The 23,266-nt window shown below is 44.8% G+C and overlaps 1 protein-coding gene across 1 annotated transcript in view; it reads left to right on the top strand.

Annotated features, from left to right (window-relative positions):
* Positions 1 to 270: 270 nt before the first annotated feature.
* The window catches only part of LOC8033667 (arylsulfatase B-like), a 43,839-nt gene continuing 20,843 nt past the window's right edge, over positions 271 to 23,266 (top strand). Inside the window, exons 1-5 of the mRNA XM_040214397.1 lie at positions 271 to 369; positions 12,657 to 12,816; positions 15,141 to 15,253; positions 22,837 to 22,947; positions 23,061 to 23,192. Of these exons, the coding sequence (XP_040070331.1) occupies positions 271 to 369; positions 12,657 to 12,816; positions 15,141 to 15,253; positions 22,837 to 22,947; positions 23,061 to 23,192 (615 nt within the window). The remainder of the gene's footprint in view (positions 370 to 12,656; positions 12,817 to 15,140; positions 15,254 to 22,836; positions 22,948 to 23,060; positions 23,193 to 23,266) is intronic.

Raw genomic sequence — 23,266 nt, 5'->3', positions numbered from 1 at the left:
TCCCAGGTGGTTCTAGAAAGTGCTTAATATTTTGTTTCCTACATAGAACAAGGAATAAATGTTCAAAATTACACAAACTTTCCGCAATATAGCTTTTTTTAAATATTGTTAAATGCTCATCGATTACGCTGTTATAGATGGGAACAATTATTGATATCTCAAATTTGAGTTAATCGCTAGACATTTCAATTTTTACAAGAAGCTGAGTGCAGATAATAGCTGGACTATGCTGAATTCAGGGAAATATGCTCTTTTTGTTTTTGTTACAGGATGATTGCACTCGTACTCTTGGCCGTAGTTGGGATGTCAATGCAACAGAAGGTTGTAAAGAACAAACCCCACATTGTTTTCATCTTGGCAGATGATTTGGTATGAAATATTTTGATATGTTTCATATTATACTGAAAAAACTGAACGAATTCGGGTTTATCGCTTTAGGTGCGTATATCTGACTGTAGTCTGTTGCAGAAAGTAGAATGGTTGCAGCGGGTCTGCTTTGTGATGTACTAATTTCTGAGGTTGGATAAAGAAAGCTTAATTGTTGCTGATACTTAGCCATTGTGGCTTTACATGGTTTGTACCTGGTTTCAGCTGTATGTTTACGGGGTCTTTATGATTGACATCAGTGAACCAGAGACGGTGATAGCCAGTCATTGAATATAAAAAAATAAAAATACATAGACGTGTTTTGTAAAGTTTCCCCACCCCCTTAAGGGTTCGCCGGTGTTACTGAGATTGTCCTGAGCTCCTTGGAAGTGCACGAGCCAGCTTCCGTGTTTAAGAATTGTTGTGCATGAAATCGGACGTGCCCGCTCAATACGATATTTTTGCTATCTGGAAAGCGGAGAGGCTTATTTGTTCTTCACGAAGCACGTCCGTTCATAATAAGCCCTGCTACGCGAATGCTAAACGCTACTAATCGATATATCTTTATCACGTGTGAATTAGTTGTGATGCGAGTCTCAGAGTCAGAGAGCCGTTTAAACCAATTGTTGTTAAACAGCGAGGGGAGCCCGGAGCCAGCCATGCATTCGGACGTTGCTAGTGCACTTGTGTCCTCCGTAGTTCTTGACACTCTTTCAATCGAAGTATTAACCACTGGGTGTCGTCAATGCCAGGTATATTGATTACACATACAAGTAAATACATCTGGAGATTATAGGTTGTGCTGCTAGTTCAGTTAAAGCGATGTATCACAGATTACATAAACATACGATATACAGCGATAATGAAAGTGCCAAGGAACCCGTCAAGAAAGACGAGACAAACAAAGCCTTACTATCAACTGAACTTTAATGCGGAAACACGCACACACACATACACGCGCACACACAGACACACACACCAACACACAAACACAAACACACACACACACACACACACACACACACACACACACACATATATATATATGCATCTACTCCGATTGATGGCGCAATGTACTCACATTTTTTTGGTGTTAGCCGTAGTAACGGTCCAGTGAGCATTTTCCTTCGCATGCAAGGCTGATGATTAAGTGATTTAATGACGCGAAACAGGTTCGCCGATGGCAGCGTGCCAGGCGAAGCATATACGTTAAAACTCTTACGTTAGAGTGCCTGCTAGCCTGCCGCTATGTACGCTGCGAGTGCGAAGAAACCCACCCTAGAATCAAACTGATGTGGCAATGATGGTTATGGTTAGAGAGGGGAAGGGTGAAAGAGTCGGATAAGTGAAAGTAAGGACTGTCACAAGCGACACGCCCAATCACACTTGTGTGGCAAATACTCTACAAAGTTCAAGAGGCTCCTTGTGCAAACGCCGCAAAATATTTTTTCTTTTTGCGTGTTTTTTATTGTTTTTTACCTGCCTACAATCTAGACGGCCAGCAACATTTTTGGTAGTGAGGCGAGTGCCCTGAACACGTGTTTGCTCTCTTAAGAGTTTATGGCATCTTGCTCTTTCATTCAGGCATCTCCCTGTTTGGCCAACGTGTGCACACGGCCATACGTTGTCGACCGCGTGCGATAAAATCCAAGTTACGCGTGGAACCAGGGATGGGCAAAATACATGCAAATACGTATCGAAATACAAATACAAAATACTTCGTCAAAAATGTATTTAATTACAAATATAATTACATTTCCAAAAAAAGCATTTAAGTACAAGATACAAATACAACCAAATGTATTTGGTCTCCTCCAAATACATTCCTCAAAATTTCCGTCAGCGACTTCAGGGCACCTACAACGGGTTTCTGGGTATCATCTTAATTTTGCATCAAACTCTGGAGTAAGTATGCGAGGCTCTAGTTACGTAATAGAAATATAATCTCAAACAAAAATGTAATCAGCTTGGACGTAATAGGTGAAAAAAGTACAGAGCTTCAAGCAGCTTTTTTTTTGTCGATTAGATTTTGGTATAGACCAACAAAGAACCGAGACGACCAAGACGCGCAGCACTAGCTAGAGAATTTTTTATTGTTGCAACTCGCACCAGTTACGAAAATCTGGACGACCCGCGCATTTAGAATGTTCCAGGCAAAAATATGGATGGAAATCAGGCTGGGAAGCATCACAAGTTTTCACAGGCACTTATTTAGTCTGTCTGCCTGTGAACGTCTATTTCGTCTCTATTCTTGCCCTGGACTAGCACCGTAATCACAAAGTCACTAAACGCTTGTGCTTGATTGAGAGACACTGCATTCGGTGCAGAACGTAGTTTTCTTCCTGCTCTGGACAGTGCCTTTAAAATAAAGCCGGAGGTAAAAAAAAAAAGCCCCATGGCCGAATAAAGGATGGAGACTATATCTTACAAGCACATGCATAAAAACAAGAATTGTAACTTTGGCAATAACATTTATTTAACGTAATAGAGGCAAGTGCCGCGGGCGCCCGGCGTGCCCGGGCGCCCGCGGTGAGCGAGACGCGCACTGCCGCAGGGCTGGTGTATGAAGAGATTAAGAGTTTCTTGGTTTGTTGTTGCCGTTGGCGTTGAGATGAAGAAAGAGCAGCTTTGGGATGAGCAAAATGAGTCGTGACAATAAATTTGAGGGATGTATTTTCGCCCACAAAATTGTATTCAATTACAATTGTATTTGAAATACGCACGTTTTAGTATTTAAATACACACGTCAAATACATTACACAATTTGTAATTAAATACAAATGCAGAATACACAAAGTATTTGAAATACGTATTTCAAATACTTGTATTTGAAATACTGCCCATCCCTGCGTGGAACAAATCCAAAACAAAACAAAAAACACACAAAAGTTAAGTTTTTTGATGATCGCCTCCTCAGCATTATGTAAACTAAATCCAGAAATTTTGGATGGCGGTTAACCCAAAGCAAGCCATAATGTCCTTCCGTTTCAATAGTTCTTTAGGAGACGAGCTAGGTGCTGCACTGGTAGAGAGAAAATCAGGAATATTTTTAGCGAGATATTTTCCCAGGACATTTTTTATTGCTATTTATCCCCCTAAATACAATATTATTGCATCATGAATCGATTCAATCACTCTGTCATCTAATGAAATTAATATGCTATTTAACATTCTTTGCGCAAATAAATCTTCTTCCGCAGATAACACATTTACGAAGCTCTACAAGCTCAGTAAACATGAAAGTTTCATATTTTTGTGTTCTATTTTTTAACAGCTCCTAGATCCAGGGCAATTACCAACTGATTGATGATTAACAGAAAGTCACTCCGGTCTTCAAAACTGACCAAAAAAATGAGCTTACGAAATATAGATCAATTTTTCTCAGAAGTTTAGCTAGCAAAGTAATAAGAAATACGATATTGTCAAATGTTATAAGCCACTTGTCTGTAAGCGACTGTATTTTCGATACTCAATATTTTTAATTTGGTACCAATTTATACTGCACCCATTGCCCTAGGGCGGAAACCCATGAAAGTTTTATTGACTTCCAGAAGACATTTGATAAAGTATCATATCGCCGGCTCTTTTTTAAATTTCGCGTTTTTCAAATAGAATCGTCTTCGCAATTCAGTGCATTTAATTTTTTTTCTCTAACGCTTAAAAGCTATTCACACTAATCAGGAATGCTCATATTATAAGAAAGTGAAGTAAGGAGTATCGGAAGAGACCGCTTTGGGCCTCCTACTTTTTATGTCAATAACTTACCGACTACAGTATCCAGTAAATCATTAGTTAGTATGCTAAACATGTAAAGTATTCATGACTGCTTTACGCTTAAAACTAATTTGATTAGTATAGAAAATGTATGTAAAAAGTGTCAGATGCACATAAGTGTTAAAAATATATAGTAACAATAATAACTATGCAGTCGCATTTAACCATTATTACTTCGATGCACCTGTTAAACACGCGTAAAAATATCGGGGGGTTCATTTCACATCACACACCTCTTGGGAAGCACATATTAATCATATAACCACAAAGGCAAACCAAATTCTCGGCTTCTTAAAGCGAATTCTGCAGATGGCCAAGTGGGAAAAAATACTTTTTGGTTACACTCCGCTCGTACGCTCTCAGCTAGGGTGTGCATCTGTAAAATAGAGCCCACCTCAATCTTATTTAATAAAAATTATAATCTGTCCAAAACAAGGCCACTCGCTTCATTCTAAAAAATTACTTTCGCAGAAGCATGACGAAATTGAAGAACGTACTTGATAATTCTCTCCTCACGGAGAGAGTTAAGATGTCCAGCCTTGTCTCCTTATACACCTTACATTACCATTCCCCATCAAAGAGATGTTTGTATTGTCTGGCTTCATTCCATATATTGCCACGCGCGCCGCCGAGCGAGCGCATCCGTGGCCGAATAGTTACCGTGCTTGGCTGTTGCACCGAGGCTCCAGGTTCGATTCTAGGGAGCGGACTCTTCTTTCACTTAATCTTCCAACTTGGCGTTCTCGTAAGTTCGAGAACCATGTTGTCTGATCGAGTTAGGAATGTACTACGCGCCGAACATTCTACGCCGAATGCTCTAAAAACTTAAGCGGGTACAAAAAGTGCTCCGCGTGACGTGTCGGAGGCAATCTCGCTCGTGCGTTCGATCGAGCTGCTCCGCCGACCTGCGACGCAACCTCTTAGTACTTTTGTTTGCGTCACAAGTTCGCCAAATTAAACGTTCACTTTTTGTTCATTCGTCGCCTCATCATCTGTCATTCGTGCCATTTTGGTGGAGGTGCTGGGTATCGCATTCTATGGCCGTGAAGCGTACCCTTCCGATGACATTCCTGCCAAGGGAGGTGCTCAGCCCCGGAAGGCTACCCTTCGCGGAGCATGCCGACGCCCGAGCAAGCCGCCGTACTAATGTCCAACTCCCGGAATTCGGACCCCTGCTGCAAAAGCCAAAAAAGAAAACCGCGACGATATACACCACCCGTCATGATCCTACCCGTCACACCCCGCACTGCGACGCCGTTTCACGGCGAAGCCCACGATGATGTAGAGTACTTCCTGCAGCATTCTGAACGTGTAGCCCGCCACATAGAATGGACGGCTGAGCAGCGCCTCCAGGACCTCTACTTCTCGCTTGAGGGAACCTCGAGGCATTGGTTTGAGAACCACGAAGTCTTCTTTACTTCCTAAGAGTCATGCGCCGCCGAATTGAAGCGGACGTTTATCAACTACCACCGTCGGCAGCGAGCGGAGGACATTTTTCAAACAAGGGTGCGGGGCGCTAACGAAAGCAAGACAAGCTTTGTCGAAGATGTCCTGCGCATAAGTGCCCCAGCCGATAAGGAGGCCGCCGAGGAGAAAACATTTCGCTCCCGTATGTGTGGCGTGAAAAGTGAAATTTTCAGAAGCCTGGTATATTATCTTCCGACGACTGTCGATGGTTCTGTAACCGAAGCCACCAATATCGACCGGAACTGATGGCTCGATCAAGCCACTACCACCGACTCGCCGGCACGCCTATTGCTCCAACCGTCGCAGCCACCCTCCTGGACCTCAACACCACCGGTGTCGACAGCCTTCGGGAGATCGTCCGGGATATCGCCATAGAAGAGCTCCGCAAGAGAACCTACCTTGTGCAGATCGCCCATTCACACTCTCACTCGCCGAGGTCGTCCGAGAGGAGGTTCACCGAGCCTTCCAGCCCGAGACTCTCGTCACCGTAGCAGCAGAGGAGGAGCCTGCTCTAAGCTACTTCGCAATGGTATGACGAGAACCGCGTTTCCCGCGTCCGTACATGGCGCCCCCTTCGACGTGAAACACCAGCGCCGCAGTATCCCCGATGCAAGGAAGGTCAGGCGCACGTACACCCAGAACAAGCTGCGGCAAGGAAAACTGACCTGTGGGGGACGGCTGACAGGCGACCGCTATGCTACCATTGCGGTGAGGCTGGCCACTTCTACCGGAGTTGCCCATACCTCCAAATGGGCCTCCGAGGGTTTGTAACGAACTACCTCCGCCCAAGATACGGCGAACATCCTCGCGACATCGAGGACTACCTCCATCGCCCGCGCCAACAGCACCACGAGGTTCCAGTTCTCCATCCCCCGACGGTCCGCATCGCCTTTCCGACGGTCGCGCCGTGACAGCCTGTCTCCCATGTCCCGCCGGGAAAAATAGGTGCGGCAGATCATGGAAGTGGTGTTGCCGAAGACGGTAAATGCAAAGAGCCTCCAAGAACGCCAGAGAACTTTTACTCCAACGGCAACACGTGTCGGGACGACGCTTCCGCTGGAGTGCCCAACAACGTCAACGTTGTCATCGACGGCCACGACGCGTTGGCACTCATGGACACCAGAGCGGACTACTCCGATTTGGTTGGGAAACTTTTTCGACGCCTCCGGAAAGTCACTGCACCGTGGGATGGCCCGCAGATACGCACTGCCGGAAGGCATCTTATTGTACACGATGGAATGTGACCGCCCGGGTTAGAATTCACGGCGAGACATGTCCTGTGAAATTCGTCGTTCTACAAGACTGTGCCAGAGACGTCTTTTTCGGCATGGACTTTCTGTGCGAATACGACGTCGTCATCGACCTTAAAATGAACAGATTGACGCTTCAGACACCTGTTTCGTCTCCAGAAATGCCCCAACCAACGTCTGTCACCGTCAGAGTACCTGCTGACCAGGCGAACCTGCCGACGCGAGGTTCTTGTACTCGTCGTGACCGATGCAGCTACTTGCGGCGGAGTTGTTTTGGAAGGAAATGTTCAATTGCTCCTAGGAAGAAATATAGGCGTCGCGAGAGGGGTAACTGAACTTTAAGATGGGCGCACTGTGGTCCTCGTGACGAACTGTTGACGAGAAACGCAACACCTCACGAAAGGTTCGCTGTGGGCCGCGTCAAGAACTCCTGAACTCCGCCGAAATTGCCACGATTACTGAAGAATCATCGTCACCTCAGCATGACAGTACTTCGCCAGCGCAGCTCGACATTGACCCCAAGCTTCCGTGCCCGAAACGACGGCAGCTGATTAACCTCCTCGCCGAATACAGCGACTGCTGGTAAGAACAGATACCAGCAGCTGCTGATAAGAACAGATACTGCTGATAAGAACAGATACTGCTGATAAGAACAGATACAACGCCGGTTTGGCGCACCTTCGACGAGGTCTCACAGCGACTGCTCTGAGACGTCGTCGAAGGTGCGCCAAACCGCCGCTGCGAAACACCGCATCGTTACCGAGGACGACCCACTTCCTGTCAATCGATCGCCGTACAGAGTCCCCGTAAGAGAAAGAGAGTTAATCCAGGAGCCAGTTTAAGACATGCTGAATGACGACATAATCCAGCCTTCAACCAGTCCGTGGGCCTTTCCTGTTTTACTGGTTAGGAAAAAGGACGGAAAGTTTAGGTTTTGCGTGGAATACCGGCACCTGAACGCAGCGAAGAAGAAAAACGTCTATCCATTACCCCGTATCGACGGCACGCTAGACCAGCTGCGCCACTCTCAAAATTTTTTGTCGATTGACCTGAAGAGCGGCTACTGTAAGATCAAGACTACGAACGGGACCGAGAGAAGACAGCTTACGTTTCGCCGGATGGACTGTACGAGTTCAAGGTGATGCCCTTCGCAGGATGCACGGCGCCAGCAACGTTCCAGCGTGTCATAAATAGAGTACTGGCAGAACAGAAGTGGCAAAACTGTTTCGTCTACGTTGACGACGTCGTAGTGTTTTCAAGCGACTTCGACGAGCACTTGCGACGACACCGCGCGGTTCTCCGAGCCATACAGACCGCTGGAATCACCCTCAAGCCGTCAAAGTGTCGGTTTGCCTATGATGAGTTCAAGTTCTAGGCCACATGGTTAGTAACGAAGACGTCCGCCCAGATCCAGAGAAGAATCACACCGACACGGCATTTTCAGCGCCGACAGACAAGTAGCCGTGCGAAGGTTCCTTGGATTCTGTGCGTACCATTTACGCTTCGTTCGGGATTTCGCAAATAGTTCCGCACCGCTCACAAACCTCCCGAATGGCGCCGAGAAGTTTGAGTTGGCTGAGGAGCAGCAGCAGGCATTCGACGAACTAAAGCGAAAACTCCAGACTCATATTCTTGGTCTCTTCGATCAGAATGCAGAAACCGAGATTCGCACGGACGCTAATAACGCAGGACTTGGCGCGGTACAGGTTCTAGTGCAAGAAGGCACCGAGCAAGTCATCGCCTATGCAAGTCGCACACTGCTTAATGCGGGAAGAATTCACTCCACAAATGAATAAGATCGTTTTGGGGTCGTCTGGGCAATCACGAAATTCCACCCGTACTTGTACGGGAAGCCGTTGCGCGTAGTAAGAGACCATCACTCACTAGGCTGGCTTGTGAACCTCAAGGACCCTGCAGGGCGCCTCGCTCGACGAAGTCCCTGACTACAAGAGTTCAACATGACTGTGGTCTAGAAGTGAATCCTCAAACACAGCGACGCTGACTGCCTGTCCAGAGCCCCTGTCGAGACAACGTGCGGCAGCTGTGACGATAATGACGACGAGCCATTGTTTGGCGCAGCCAGCACCAATGACATAACTGAACATTAACGAGGCGATCCTGAGATGTGCGCACTAATAGAACACCTGGAAGGGCGCGGGAGTACAATTCCACGTGTTTTCAAACGAGCCGTGGAGACCTTCTCCATTCGGCAAGGTGTACTCTACAAAGAGAACTTCAGGGACAACAACTTACCGTGGCTGCTGGTAATCCCGCCCGACATTCAAGAGGAGATATTTAAAGCATGTCGTGACGACCCGACGTCGGGACACCTTGGTTACAGTAAGACGCTGGCCCGTATTCGTGAAAAGTATTACTATACTCCGCGACAACTTTTCTTGGCAATGCAGTGGAAGGTTCAGGCCTGCGTCCCCTCTCCCATTTTGAGTGTACGCAGGCTCTCCTCCTCCCCCATTTCCGGGGAAAGGAGGAGAGCCCGCGCATACTCAAAATGGGAGAGGGGACGCAGGCCTGTACCTTCCACTGCATTGCCAAGAAAAGCTGTCGCGGAGTATAGCCCAAGTTCCCCTAAAACCGTCCACCTCTATCCCCGATTATGTCATGAGAGCCAACGACGAAGAAACCCGTCAACGAAGCCGGCAGGTCTCCTGCATCGAACTTCTCCGCCAACTGCACCTTTCTTGCCGATCGGTATGAATATACTTGCTCCTTTTCCGCAGTCGTCGCTGGGAGACCGTTGGATAATCGTAACCTCTGATTATGTAACACGTAACGCCGAGACAAATGCTTTTCTGTCGGAGACTGCTGCGGAAGTTGCCAAGTTATTTCTGGTGTCCGTCGTCCCACGTCGTGTCGCTTCTCAAGTCCTTATTACAAATCGGGGGTCTTCGTTCATTGCGCAGCTTATTAAGGAGAAACTTTGTCTAAGCCACACCGAACACCGTCGGACCACGGCATACCACCCGCAGACCAACGGACTGACGGATCGGCACAACAAGACCATCACCGACATGATCGCTATGTACGTCGAAGTTTAGCACAAGGCATGGTACGTACGTCATGTTTGCCTACAACACTGCAGTTCAAGAAACCACCGGAGTGAGTCCATTCCAGCTGGTGCACGGCAGAAAGATGACAACGATGCTCGACGCAATGCTACCCCACGACCCAGCAGACGACGGAAACGACGGCGTCGAGTTGATAATCCAACAAGCAGAGGAAGTACGCCAGCTCGTACGACTGCGGATCCAGGACCAACAACGTGTTGACGCAGGACGATACAACCTTCGGCGTGGCGACGTCCACTTTCAACCCGGAGACAGGGTGTGGGTGTGGACACCCATTCGTCGCCGCGGTCTCAACGAGAAGCTGTTAAAACTATACTTCGGACCATACAAGGAGCTTCGTCGACTAGGGGACCTGAACTACGAGGTGATGCCCGACGGAACTTGGACTTCATCACTGGCGCCATCCACGACCGGAAGTCGTCCACGTCGTGCACCTCAAGCGGTACTACGCTCGATAGGACTGTGAACTGTTTTCGTACTACGTTCAATAAAACCGTGTTCTGCCATTTTTGTTTTTGCTGTTTTGTTTTGTGGCACGTTGCATTAAGGCAATGCGCTTTTAAAGGGATACTTCAAAGGAACTTGAGACATACCCCTCGTGTCCAGAAATAGGCTCAATATGATCCACATTCTCCGTAAATGACAATCGCAAAGTCCCGTTGACAGTCCCATGACAATCATGTTGAATGGGGAGTTCCTCCCTCCCCTTTTCTCTTGCGCTGGCTGTAGAGCTGTCGGGATGACGTCAGGTTCAAAGTCTATATAATTCTAGGCGAGAGAGTTGCCTTCACTACCGTTCAAGGTTCCAAGACGGGCATTACAAAGGAGGCTATAGCGACATCAACCAGGTACTCTTTGCTAATGTTTTAATTTGTTTTAAAATTCCTTTTCGTGCAGTTCTTAACAACATATTGCTGTGTCCGATGTGATACTGCTCCTTTGAACACGTATAGACCGAAAGCCAAGCGCCGAAATGTCGTTGTATAGTGTTCCTTTAAAGGAGAGGGGGGAGTAATGGCACGCCCATTGTCGAGCTAGAGCATGCGTGGCTGAATGGTTACCGTGCTTGGCTGTTGCGCTGACGCTCCAGGTCTCATTCAAAAGAGCGGACTCTTTTATTTCTTCTTTCAACTTGGCGTTCTCGTAAGTTTGAGTACCTTGTTGTCTGATTGAGCTACAAATGTTCTACGCGCCGAACGTTCTACGCCGAATGTTTCAGACCCACGCGTGTACGAAAAGGCGCTCCGCGTGGCGAGCCGGAGGCAGTCTCGTTCTTGCGCTCGATCGTGCTACTCTGCCGACCTTCGACGCATTGACGCAATCTCTTTGTATTTTTGTTTTCGGCCCAAGTTCTCCTTATTAAACGTTCATCTGTCATTCATGACATATGATGCACTGACTATACTATGCACTGACGATCCCGGCGCACTGACTATACTAAAAAAAGATTTCAAATGGTCACACTCAGAACAAACCTCTTTAAATTGTCCCCTTATTAACTATCCGTTTCTAAGTAGAATTCCCTACCTGACAACATTGAAACTACCTAAGAATCATCTAGCTTCCGCGCTTAACTTTCAACTTTCATGAACACAAAGCAACAAGTCACTTTTCTTCTTTTTTGTGTGTTTTATTAATGCGAAAGCATTAAGTGTCTCATGGAGCGCCGCCTGAATTGCTCGCTAGTGAACCAAGAGTCGTCGCGCACCCACCCAAACACAAAGCAAAAATGAAAGAGCCGGAAGCATTTCTGTCTCCCTGTAAATTCGGCCGGAAGTGACGCGCACACCCTGTATAGCAATGTGCTCAGGTAAACTGCCATTGATCAGAAACTAAGGTTGGCTGCTACACAGAATGTCTATGACAGTTCGGCCGTGGTTTATGCGAAATGGTTCTACTAGGAACCGCACCGTGGCGCCAATAACTCGTCGCACACTTTCAACTGCCACATGTGTTGACAAAAAAAGTCAAACGGAGCAAAAACTAAATTACCACTCATTCTAATTGGATAATATAGGCAACGGTAAGATATCTCGAACATATGACAGATTTTAAGAATAACAAAAATCATTGGTCCTTTGCGTTCTCTCCGTGGCTACAGTAAACATTCTGTAATTTATTTTGTTGCCAACGAATTTCGTCTGCGTGTCATCTGCTTTCTTTCGCTGGTCGGCTACACCATAGGATATACCCAAACGTTACTCCCGCGCCATCTATCACTACGCGCGCCAAACACGCGTCCCACAACCCGACTCGGCGTCTGCGTCGCCGTCCGCCGTTGACCCTGGCAAGTTTTCTGGCCCTATATTTTACAGAGAGAGAGAGACAGCTACACTTTGCAATTTAATAAGAAACACCGGCCTTTGAAATACACATTTCACGAAAAGATTAGATTGCTACGTGCAGGGGTCGATTTTTATGTCCATTTTAGATCGAGCCTGGTGACTTGTGACACTTATATATTTCGCCTTATAGAGATTGTTCCGCAGAATAGAACAGGTGCCACGCTTACTTCTACCTACAGGTCTATCGTTGTGATATCAAGAAATGAGCCACAGTTTGCTTGGTATTTATATGACACAAATATCATGGCTACATTTACTGCCCACGAGTCTTTGTTAGACACATCTTCCCTTGGCATCGAATGTCTAAAATAACAATTAAATATGTGGGGGTAATAACTATTATAATGAAAAAGGCCTTTCCACCATAGGGATGGGATGACGTAAGCTTTCATGGGTCATCTCAAATACCCACTCCGAACATGGATGCGATGGCGGCGGATGGCATCATACTTAACCAGCACTACGTTCAGCATTTGTGCACGCCATCGAGGTCCTCGCTTATGACAGGCCGCTATCCCTACCTTACAGGTAAAGTACACTGGGTGACGTTTGGCTGCATGTGTAATTAGAAGGGCAGAAAATCGTCTAATATATCGGGAAAGAAACTACCATTGGTTTGAAGTGTTTTTTTCTGGATTAATATTTTATACGCTGTTTGCTAACGCGCAATTTCAGGTAATCCTGATAGCATTAAAATCAGGTGTAACATTGTCAGTTTGTAGTTTCTTTTTTATTTTTAAGGAACTTTATTTTTCATTTCGACACATAAATAGAGGAAGCAAGAGAAAGAAGCTGTGAGAATAGCTTGACGGAGCCCCTTGCTCCCTTCTAGTGGCATATCCAGAAGTCAAAACAAGGCAACGGCGAAAAACACTAAGCAAACCGACATAACAAAGTAAGTTAGAAAAATTAAGCAGGTTTCAGAAATCGATTCATTCGTTTTCGCCCCACACTAGTTCAGTTCGTAATTCCTGAACTGTAATAGAAATAATATCAATCTTATTTTTTTATTAGGATGCTCAATATAGTAGGAATTGTGTATTTAAGTGATTGCATTGAATAGTTGTTATGGCACAGTGGCACAGACCAATGTTTCGCCGACCGAGTTGGGTAGGAAGTTGCATGTGCTTTTAGCTCCGCAAGGTTTACCAAACTATCCCCATTTATTTTATTTTCTAACTTAAAACTGATCGCGAGTCTATACTTGTACATGCTGTAAACAGGAAGTATGCTATTTTTTATGAACAGAAACTGGGTGCTAGAGTAGTAAGAAGCATTCTAACTCACAACATAATAGGAAGATGACCGCTAAGGCCGTAACTAATTATTCCAGACCTTATATTGCTTTCCTCGTAATTTGTTATGAACAGGTCGATCAACGTTTCTGAAGTAACATTTAGCCTACTTGGTAAAATGACTTCGCTCTGAGAACCCTTCATGATTATTAAGTTGTCTAGTTCTCTTTTGAAACACTATTATTTAGCATGTTCACGTGAAAATCACCACCAGATATAATGCTGAGCTTTTTTGTATTAGCAAACTAAAACAAATAGCAAATAAAAAATCCAACCAGGGAGCCAAAACGCCACTGGGAAGTCGATGAATGACATTGACAATACCGTGCTTAGTTTGCAGGGACAAAGCTTCATAGCCCTTGCTGATGCTAAACGTAGGCGACAATTGACACTTAATGCTTTCCTCAATCAAAATTGACACACCTCCCCCTCGGTTTTTAGTGCGATTGGGAACAAAGACATTCGTAAAGCTGTAGCCTAAATACGTCAGTATATTCCGCGTACCAGGTCTCGGAAAACATGATAATGTCGAAATCAACGAACTCAGCAAAACAAATCACTCGAGATCAACACTTCTATTTTAGCTGATCGAATATTAACACGCAGACAACGAGTCGAAAAAGAAAACTTTTTTTTCCAATACATGTTTCAAACTGGGGCGGTAAAACGTAATCTGAGGTTGCCATGAGCAAAAGTAGTGCCAAAAAAAAATGTGATAACCTGATAGTATATTGTGCTCTGAGTTTCGCTAATAAAGTAAACAGTATAGCTGCGCATTATGAAAACTGAACTGGCATTTCAAAAATTAAAGGAAGATCTACGGGTGAATCCTGAGAGGCATGACCTTCGGGAAATACCACACACGTCCCAGTTTGGGGAATGCTAAAGCTGACCCCTTCACCGTTCTGTCTTGGCTTTCGTTTTTGCTTCTTCTACATTTTGCTGCCTCTTTCTGGTTTAGTACGGGGTCAGCGTGAGCGTTTCCCCAAGGGTCATGCTAATGATTCCCTGATGATCCACCACTCCATCTTTCTTTAGTTTCTACCGCCGAAAAAATGGCTCGCCGAGCACGCTTCGTCCCAGCGTCTGTCGCACGCAGACCTGCGTCGGCTTGCCGCTCCTTGTAAGGCATTTCGCCCAGCCGACCTTGGCGCTGCTTCTCCTCCTCTTTCACCCTCGCCCGCCTTGCGCTGCCTGACGCTGCTTTCGCTGTTCACCGGCTTCCCTTGCGTGCATTGGCTTCCGCCCCGTGACGTCACCTCCCTCTCGCCTTTGTCCGTCACTACTTTCCTCCTCTCTACGCGGCGCGCTTTCCTTTCCAGTGTTTTGTCCGCAGGGGGACGGCGAGAGCTTTTCTCTTTCATGTAGGTACGAATGCTAACGCATTAATAAAGTCGCATATTGTCGAAGTATTACTAAACGATGATGTTTTCAAATAGCTTATCGCTTTCTCGGAATGGCATTAAAAATATTTGTGGCAACACTCGTGGTTTGTGCAATAGTTGCCCGTTTTTTTACGTCATTATTGGCCGCCAAAGCTACATATCTCACATCTAGGTATGCAGCATTTTGTGATCATGCCAGCGGAACCATCGGGTGTGCCACTGAAATACACTTTTATGCCACAACACCTCAAGCGCCTCGGTTACCGAACCCACCTGATTGGAAAGGTACGTAATTATTTCTATATAACGTTTTTAACCTAATAACCGTTGGCAGTGAAAGTTTCCCCTTCCTCCCCCCTTAATTTCTAAAAGTCATAATTGGAGATAATCAAAATGATTTGTGGATTAGAGTAACATCGCCAATTGTTCCAAACTGGTTTTTACTTGACAGAGAATTTGTTTATGTTCGCTAAGTTTAAACATCTAAACTCTCGCTCTCCGTTTTCCGACGTTAAGCAAAGAACTATCTTAGCAGCATATTTAAAAGGAATAAGTATATTCTAGTCAACGAATAAATGATATTCAAGCAGAACAGGGCCTTTGTCATCTAAGCTCCTGGGGAGGGGTGCGGACTATAATATAAATAATTCAATATGCAGATATATAAGCAAGAAATATTAAAACAAAACAGGTGGTGCATTGAGTGAATAAATAACCATATAACTAAACAATAAAAAAAACCAAAAAAAAATAAGCTAGACAGATATGCGTTTTTTGTCCGAAGCATAAAGGCCGTCACTATGGCAACGGACACCGATTTTCCAAACGCCGTCTCCTATCCAAAGTTTGATGTTTTTTTAATTAGCAGCCGCATACTGTCGGCCCGAAGGCACGCGAACCAGGCGGGGTAGTGGGTTAACACGTTCCCCAGTGATACGGGCCGTCCGAAAAGGTCATTCCGCGTTCGTTGCCATGGTGACGGTGATGAAAGCAGACAGCCTTTTTTCTGTGGAAGAACACTGCAGCACTGCGATACGAGGGGAGTGCTGAGGCGCTTTCCGCATACTTTTCAATGGGTGGAACGCGAACAAAAAGAGTACGAAATAAGGACTTAACCCAGAAGGCTGGTTTTATCCAGCACCTCATGACCCGACGAGCCTTGCACGAAAAGCGTATTTTTGAACATCCCGCACCCTATTTCTTTTGTTTTTTTCAAAGCGTACCATGGCCCTCAAGTGTCAAGTACCGAGTTCTTGATAGTAGCAGAATTCTAGTTTACAAATGTAATAATGTTCTCCTAATGTGAATGCGCGGCTGCTAATATTTGTCACATAATTCTTCGGAATCTTGCACCAGACGCAAAATCCTTCCAGAATAAACAAGTACACTGTACTACCATCTGCAGGAGGTTTCACGTACGAGAAACGCCAAGACGAAAGCGTACTAGTCAGAGGAGTGAATCTACTTTTTGATGTAGTATATTTTGTACTCACGATAATAATTTAAGTGGCAGCATTCTCCATGCTCATCGATTGTTAGATTCTGCCCGCCATTTGATTGGCATTGTGATTACGAGAATTCTTTTACCAGCACAATCACACGATCAGATTAACGCAGAATCTGTGTGAAATCACACAGAATTCATACTGATTCACACCAATAATTGAAGAAGAAACAGGACCACGACCAACAAAAAATGATTAACTGCAAACAAGAATATGCTTCCTCAAGTGCATGCTTTTCAATACGATTCAACAATTTCTCAGGAACTAAGAAACGACCTCTCATGCAATTACTTATACTATAGGGGTAAAAGGAACACCAACCATTCCCTAGAAACTAGGGGCCCAAAGTTTGAAAACCGTCTTGGTTCTTCTTCATGGGCGGCTATAATTCTTTAAAGAGCTAGAGCAACTTCTTCTACTGTTGGGGTGATATTTTCTTTTTCTTCGGTATGTGGCATAAAGGGTTTACGTATACGGATAATAAAGCGCCCAGGAATTTATTGATATTGCAGGGCCCGCTTGCTCGAGGCCGGTTAACTTTAGCTGCGGCAAATGGTTAACCGCATTTTCATACAAGGAGGAATTTTAGGTCACGTGACCGGCAGAGTAAGGACGGGGGGAAAACATGGCCGTGCCCCTGCGAGCGAGCGTCGCTCGCTTTGGAACTAATATGTCGTAGTAGCTGCAATATCGGGCGCGTTAGTTAGCAATGAATGGTGCGGGAGCCTTCCGCTTTGCCTTACCTCACCTAAGTCGCAAAGCGCGAGTAATGACGTCGCCGCATTTTTAGATAGTCTTTCGATTCTGGTAATTTCTAAGCCTAAATGGGCGCGGTAATTGTCGACATGGCAACATCTTTGGAATACTATATAGACCGATCCCACCAGCCAGTTTGACTACGCCACCGCTGCCGCAATGCATCGAGGAACTTTAGTGTTTCTGCACGTGCGACAACTTCGCTGAAGCTGAGCACGTCTAGAGCATGAGGCGGGACGAGCCGTCCTGTGCACTGCTGCCTGCCTCCTGTGAACTAAAGTTATGGCGGCGTCACGCATGCGCCGAACGCTTGGTGAGATCGGTCTGTTGGATTGCCTTGACTCAATCGTACGGGTATTGATAGCACGCAGACACAGACATTGTTCCAATAGACCTTTTGATAAATTTCCCAAGCACCGGGGTGCATGTTGCGTTCAGGCGTCTGCTGTAGCCTTCTAGCCACCTAGTGACAAAGCCTGGCAGATCGCCACGAGAAGCGGCCGCCGAAAGGGAAAAGGTGGAGCGGTTAAAAACGAATGAGAGGAGAGCCACGTGACTAGCGCCCCGCTGCGCCAAGACGCCGAAACACACTTCTCGCGAGCGAACAAGTGTGTTTCGGGTCCTCGCCGCTGCGAAAGCTGAGCGTTGACGTCCAGGTTCCCCGAGAAATGGCTCTTTGATGCTCTGTGCTACCAGATCCCCGCGCTCTCAATCTGCGACCGGGCACTCTATGGCTTTGTCATCGAACTACCAGCTTTGTGAATATAAAGGAGGCTATGTCTAACACAAATTTTGCCTTGCACGCGCGGTCGTCAAAACTCTATTATAATTATTTATTTCGAATCTTCTATACGGGGAAAGCGGGAACGCACGCGGAGTGTACAATTTAATTTTCACCATTCTCCTCGATGCTTGAGCAATTTAGTAACAGGTCCATTTTTACTGGAGTCGAATTACACGCTTTTCACTTTGTGATGGTTTGATGTACAGTTTTTACATGCTGGCCAACCATGCTGCCGGAATACCGCCCTCCTTTCACTGTTCACTCCTTTGCAATTGTTTCTAGGACTGCACTCCGTTGTCCTATTGCGAAATCGGAGGGAAATTTAATCGAGGATTGTCTTCACTTCAGACAGCCAAACATTTAGAAATTTTCCAAAGAAGGGCTAATTTAGTTTTATCTTACCAAATATCTGTACCACGATCAACAAAAAGTGTTTTTTAAGCTTGGATGTATGCCGCGCTTTATCCCGGAAACCACTTCAGCACGCGTTCTTGGGTTCCCTTATTTGGGAACATTTGCACGAAATCCACTTTCATTCGCTACAACGAGTGGGTGACACCAGCTACCACCCCATAATAAAATGCGGCGATATCGCTCATCCAGCCTTCGTCAAACTTGGCTGGGTACTTGTAGGTACCCAGCAGGGAAGGGCGGTTATCTTTTTGCAGCGGTTAAACTTAACCGGCTTCGTGCAAACGGGCCCTGGTGTATTTTGAATGTGGCACGATTCAAGAAAAAGTATCTGCCGGGATTACTCGCGACATCAGAGATGCACGTTCTCCTAGTCGAATTTGCGCACGTCGTTTTTGTGTTGGCGAAGCGTTGCGTAGAATTTTTTTGTTTCGCCGTTGTATGTGGCGGCGCAATCAGAGTAGGGAATTCCGCACTTGACTCCTTGCTTCTCTTCATTAGGGGAGCGATCTTTAGGCCGTGGCATTAGTCGTTCCAGTGTTGACATAAGCTTGTGGGTGAGCTGAATTCCATCTTGTGGCAGCACGTGTTTTAGTGCCTCACATCTACCCTTTATAAAGGGAACGCGGATGCGTGTAGTTTTAGTGTTGTTCTTGAGCGCGCCGATGAGTTCGACCTTGACTTCGGGTAACTCGATAAATAAAGGCCTCGCTAAGCGCGTGCTGACGACAGCATTCACCAAATTTGTTTCGCACCATCAAAAGTGTTGCTTGTGGCAGACAATAAGGTACTGAACACGTGGACAACGCTGTGTCAACGCTCCACTGAATTTGGGAGCCAGCATTAAATCTGCCATGACCATTTTTTTATCACGTTTTTTTTGTCTATCTCGGATAAGCAGATACCCATCGCATTGGAGAGGAGTGTCGATACCACCGATGCTTCGTGACTCGTCAGATTGCTCGCGTCAAACCGGAGGTAACGTCGTGTGTACGTTGACTTCCGGTATACACAAATATTGAGTTCTTCGTATCTTTGTATCGAGGAAAGGCAGTTTGTTGCTGTTCTCCTATTCCACGGTAAAGTAAAAGGCGGGCTCGATAGAGTCGAGGTTTGCGAGAAAGCTGTTTATTTGCGACTTCTTTAAAACACAAAAGCAGTCATCGTCGCAGAGGAGGAGCACTCTAGGGCTTGCAGAAAAGGACTGCTGGGCCTTTCGATGTCTTTCCTGGATATGTCTGCCATTGTAAAGGGAGTAGATGTGCCCATAGGCGGTTCCGCTTCTCAGCTTGAAGTGTTCTCTTTTAAAACTTTAGTACTGTACGTACTGTTGAGGCATAATTCGAGGAGTCGGCACAGTTCATCCGCACATAGTTTTGCTCTCTCCGTTCCGGTTCTTATCTCACTGCAGGGCAGTTCTGGACGTGTCAATTTTCAGATGAACAGGAACGCCTGTGAAAAGAGAGACCACGTCGAAAGGCACGAGGGTATTTTCAGCGTTGACTTTTCTTTGCGAAACAAGTTCCACAAAGTGGCGGCGTTACGTACATAGTTTTTTGTTTGTCCAGCGAGAGGAGAAATTGTGCGATGCAGGTAGTTGGATAGCTCTAGAAGCAGCGAGGTCGAGAAGTCTTCTAAGGGCCTCAGAGAAACGTTTTACTTATGAATTTTCAGACAGTCTGTAGAAACCTGGCGCAAATCCGTTCCTGCAGACACCGACTTCGTGAAAAGACTTCAAGAACAGGTGCATCCTTTGCGTCGAGAATAACCTCCGGTAGATACTTTCTATTGACTATTGGAACATTCAAAATACACCGGGCAACTACAATAGTTTCCTTGGCACTCTACCATCCCAATGCATAAACGCTCTACGTCGCATAACGAAGAAAAGGAAAATATTACCACCAGCATTGAAGAAGTTGCTGCACTTCAAAGAAGTATAGCCGACCCTGAAGAGGAACCAAGTCGTGTTTGAAACGTTGGGCCAGTGGTTTTAAGGGATTGGTTGGTGTTCCTTTAATTTCTAATTTTTTACGCAACCATACAGATACCTATCAAATCTTCAGCGACAAGTCTTTAAATCGCTATAACGCGTGATGTACTTTAGTGATCCCAGTTCGTCAGTAGCATTGAACTGGCTATATTTACCCCTCGATCAAACCGTGATGTATTTTAGGCAGGTTATTTTCCTCTTTCTAAATTTAAAAATAAATGTATGTATAAGAAATACAGGTAGATAATTTGAATATTCTTAACCTAGTAGGTTTAAAATTAAGCAGGTTAGTAGTAGTGGCCATAGAGTTATTACAATAAACGCTAGAGGCTCAGGTGGCGCTAGTCTGCTGTTACAAATTGAAGCAGACAGCAAGCAGTCAGAAATTGACTTCCGGCAATGCATTTCTATGGGAAAAAGTGAGTGCATTTTCTCTCTGCGCTTGATTATCAGAGTAATTATCACGAATAATTTTTACGTACTAGGCACATTGGAACATTTCTCAGTCACGCAGACGAAATAATTGGTCAGTTACGGCGTTTTTATTTGAAATTCGTGGCATGAAAAACGGTGCTAAAACCGCTTCGTACGTGTATTTATGTGCACTGTCGGACACTGTTAGCGCGAACAACGCGTCGACGCTTTCCAGCATAAGGGATATACGTGCCAAACGAACGAAGGATATGTGGAAAACCAAGAGAGACGGCAAGAACTACGCAGTAACACTAGATAAGTAACTTCTTGTGCACGCTTTACTCTTTCTGCTCATGAATATGTGCGAAGATGATTGTTCTCGGTTCAAATCATCACCTGCCGCTCCAAATCTTTGCACATAGGGGGAGCCAGAGAGCAGGTGCCCGATAAAAACTGCCCGACATAGGAAATAAATATTAAGACTCACCTTTCGTAGCCTACGTGCTTTATTTTTTGCATTCGAATGTTTCTTTAACCGATCGTAAAGATGGACGATGGGGTCATTTTCATCCAATGACAGGACGGGCATATTAGCAATATATAAGCACCACCGAAATGCTAGCAAACCTTTAACACGCTCTACATTCATTTGGACCGTTATTTTGCTTAGAATCATCGCTCGTTTTCACATGCCTTCCTTGAAACAGAGATTTGGGCCTGAAATAGAGCGAAGTTTAACATTGTTCAGTGGTACAGAAAAATGCTGTAACTAAATCAATTACACTTTCACAATACCAATGAAGGTACATACTATCTGGTACAGCCGAAATAAGAAAAGTTATTCATGTTATTTTCCGGAGGCTGGAAATGTGGATTACATGCTGTCTGCTTCAATTTGCAACCGGAAGTCCCGTAGACACTAGCGCCAGCTAAGCCTCTAGCGTTTATTGTAATAACTCTATGGTAGTGGCATAAGACATGTAATAAACATATTTCTTGTTTTTTGCGCTCCGTAAGCTCAATATTGGTTACGAATGAAACAGAATCCCGTTTGAGATACGTTACACTTCAGATAAATAAGAGTTATTTCATGGGTTTGTTTTTTAGACGCCGTACTGAGCTGACACGTGGATTTTTCTCATGTAACATGTGCGCTTCTGATGCCGGGCTGTTTTGAAGTGTGATGCATTCAGGCTTTTTTTAATGTTGCAGAGGTTTTTAAAACAAAACACTCGTTTAAAACTGATGGTGTTAAGAGAACGCAAAATAAATTCATATTACTATTACATTATACAAATATATTATTTCGTTTAACAAAAATTAATTCCTGCTCTGCGAATAAGCCGAAATATACACGAGCAACTTATATCCCAAAATTATAGCTTCGTACAGACGCTTTATGTGGCTTCCAAAATTTTATTTTGGCCTTGTATGCGAGTAATTTTTTTGCGACTAATGAAAATGTTACAATTTGAAGTTTCTTTCAAAGGCTATTTTAAATATCATTCGGGATTTCTCGCACGAAACGAATAACGGAAACAAAACATCGGGACTTCTTCGTATTTAGAAGTTTTTGAAGGTATTCCAGTTTAATGTATGGGGGCCCCATTGGCGCTAAACGCTTGTGCATATCATTGCACAGAAGTGGTATTTTTAACGTTTAGGAGTTCAAGGAAAAAATATGAAAATAATTGTGAACTATTGTTTGTCCTAAGAATGTCACTCTATCTGATATCCATCAACCATCATAGGTTTAAATGGTTTTGAATGTGACATTGGACTGACTTATAAAATCTCATACGACACTTTTGTGTTGTTTTTTTGTTTTGTTCGTATTATGCTTTGAGCGCCATGTGAAGGCTCCACTATATTAAAAAAATTCAGGAAATTTCAAAGTATTCCAGCTTAAAATAGCGCTTCACCACTGCTTTTGAGATATGTCATGTCGTGCGGCACATGTCTATCAAATACTGAAATAATTCTTACATTAAACATTTCGTTGCAGTGGCATCTTGGCTACTATGATAGCAAGTATGTACCCGTAAACCGTGGATTTGACACATTTCTTGGATTCCACGGCCCCTCACTGGACTATTACACCCAGAACTTCACTCTTGTATGTTCATATAAAACGTTTAAAAATACAATCAATTATTGCCATTTCTTTTGAGCATACCGTGTAAACAATTTAACGTATGAGAACTAACACTTTGCTTTTATTTCTTCTAGGATAATCATACGGGACATGATTTTTGGAATGGTGACAACATTTACTGGGTCGACAAAGAAAAAAAACAATACTCGACACATTACTACACGCAAAAGACCATAGAACTAATTCAGCGTCATAATAAATCAACGGTGAGAAACGCACAATTTACTAATACATAAAAATAAAGATTTCAGTTTAGACAGGTCGTGGCCTGTGGTACACC

The sequence above is a fragment of the Ixodes scapularis genome, unplaced genomic scaffold (assembly GCF_016920785.2).
Source record: "Ixodes scapularis isolate PalLabHiFi unplaced genomic scaffold, ASM1692078v2 PGA_scaffold10__122_contigs__length_95168666, whole genome shotgun sequence".
NCBI classification, from domain to species: Eukaryota; Metazoa; Arthropoda; class Arachnida; order Ixodida; family Ixodidae; genus Ixodes; species Ixodes scapularis.
The sequence above is the reverse complement of the archived record's forward strand: the minus strand, read 5'-3'. Positions and strand labels throughout refer to the sequence as shown.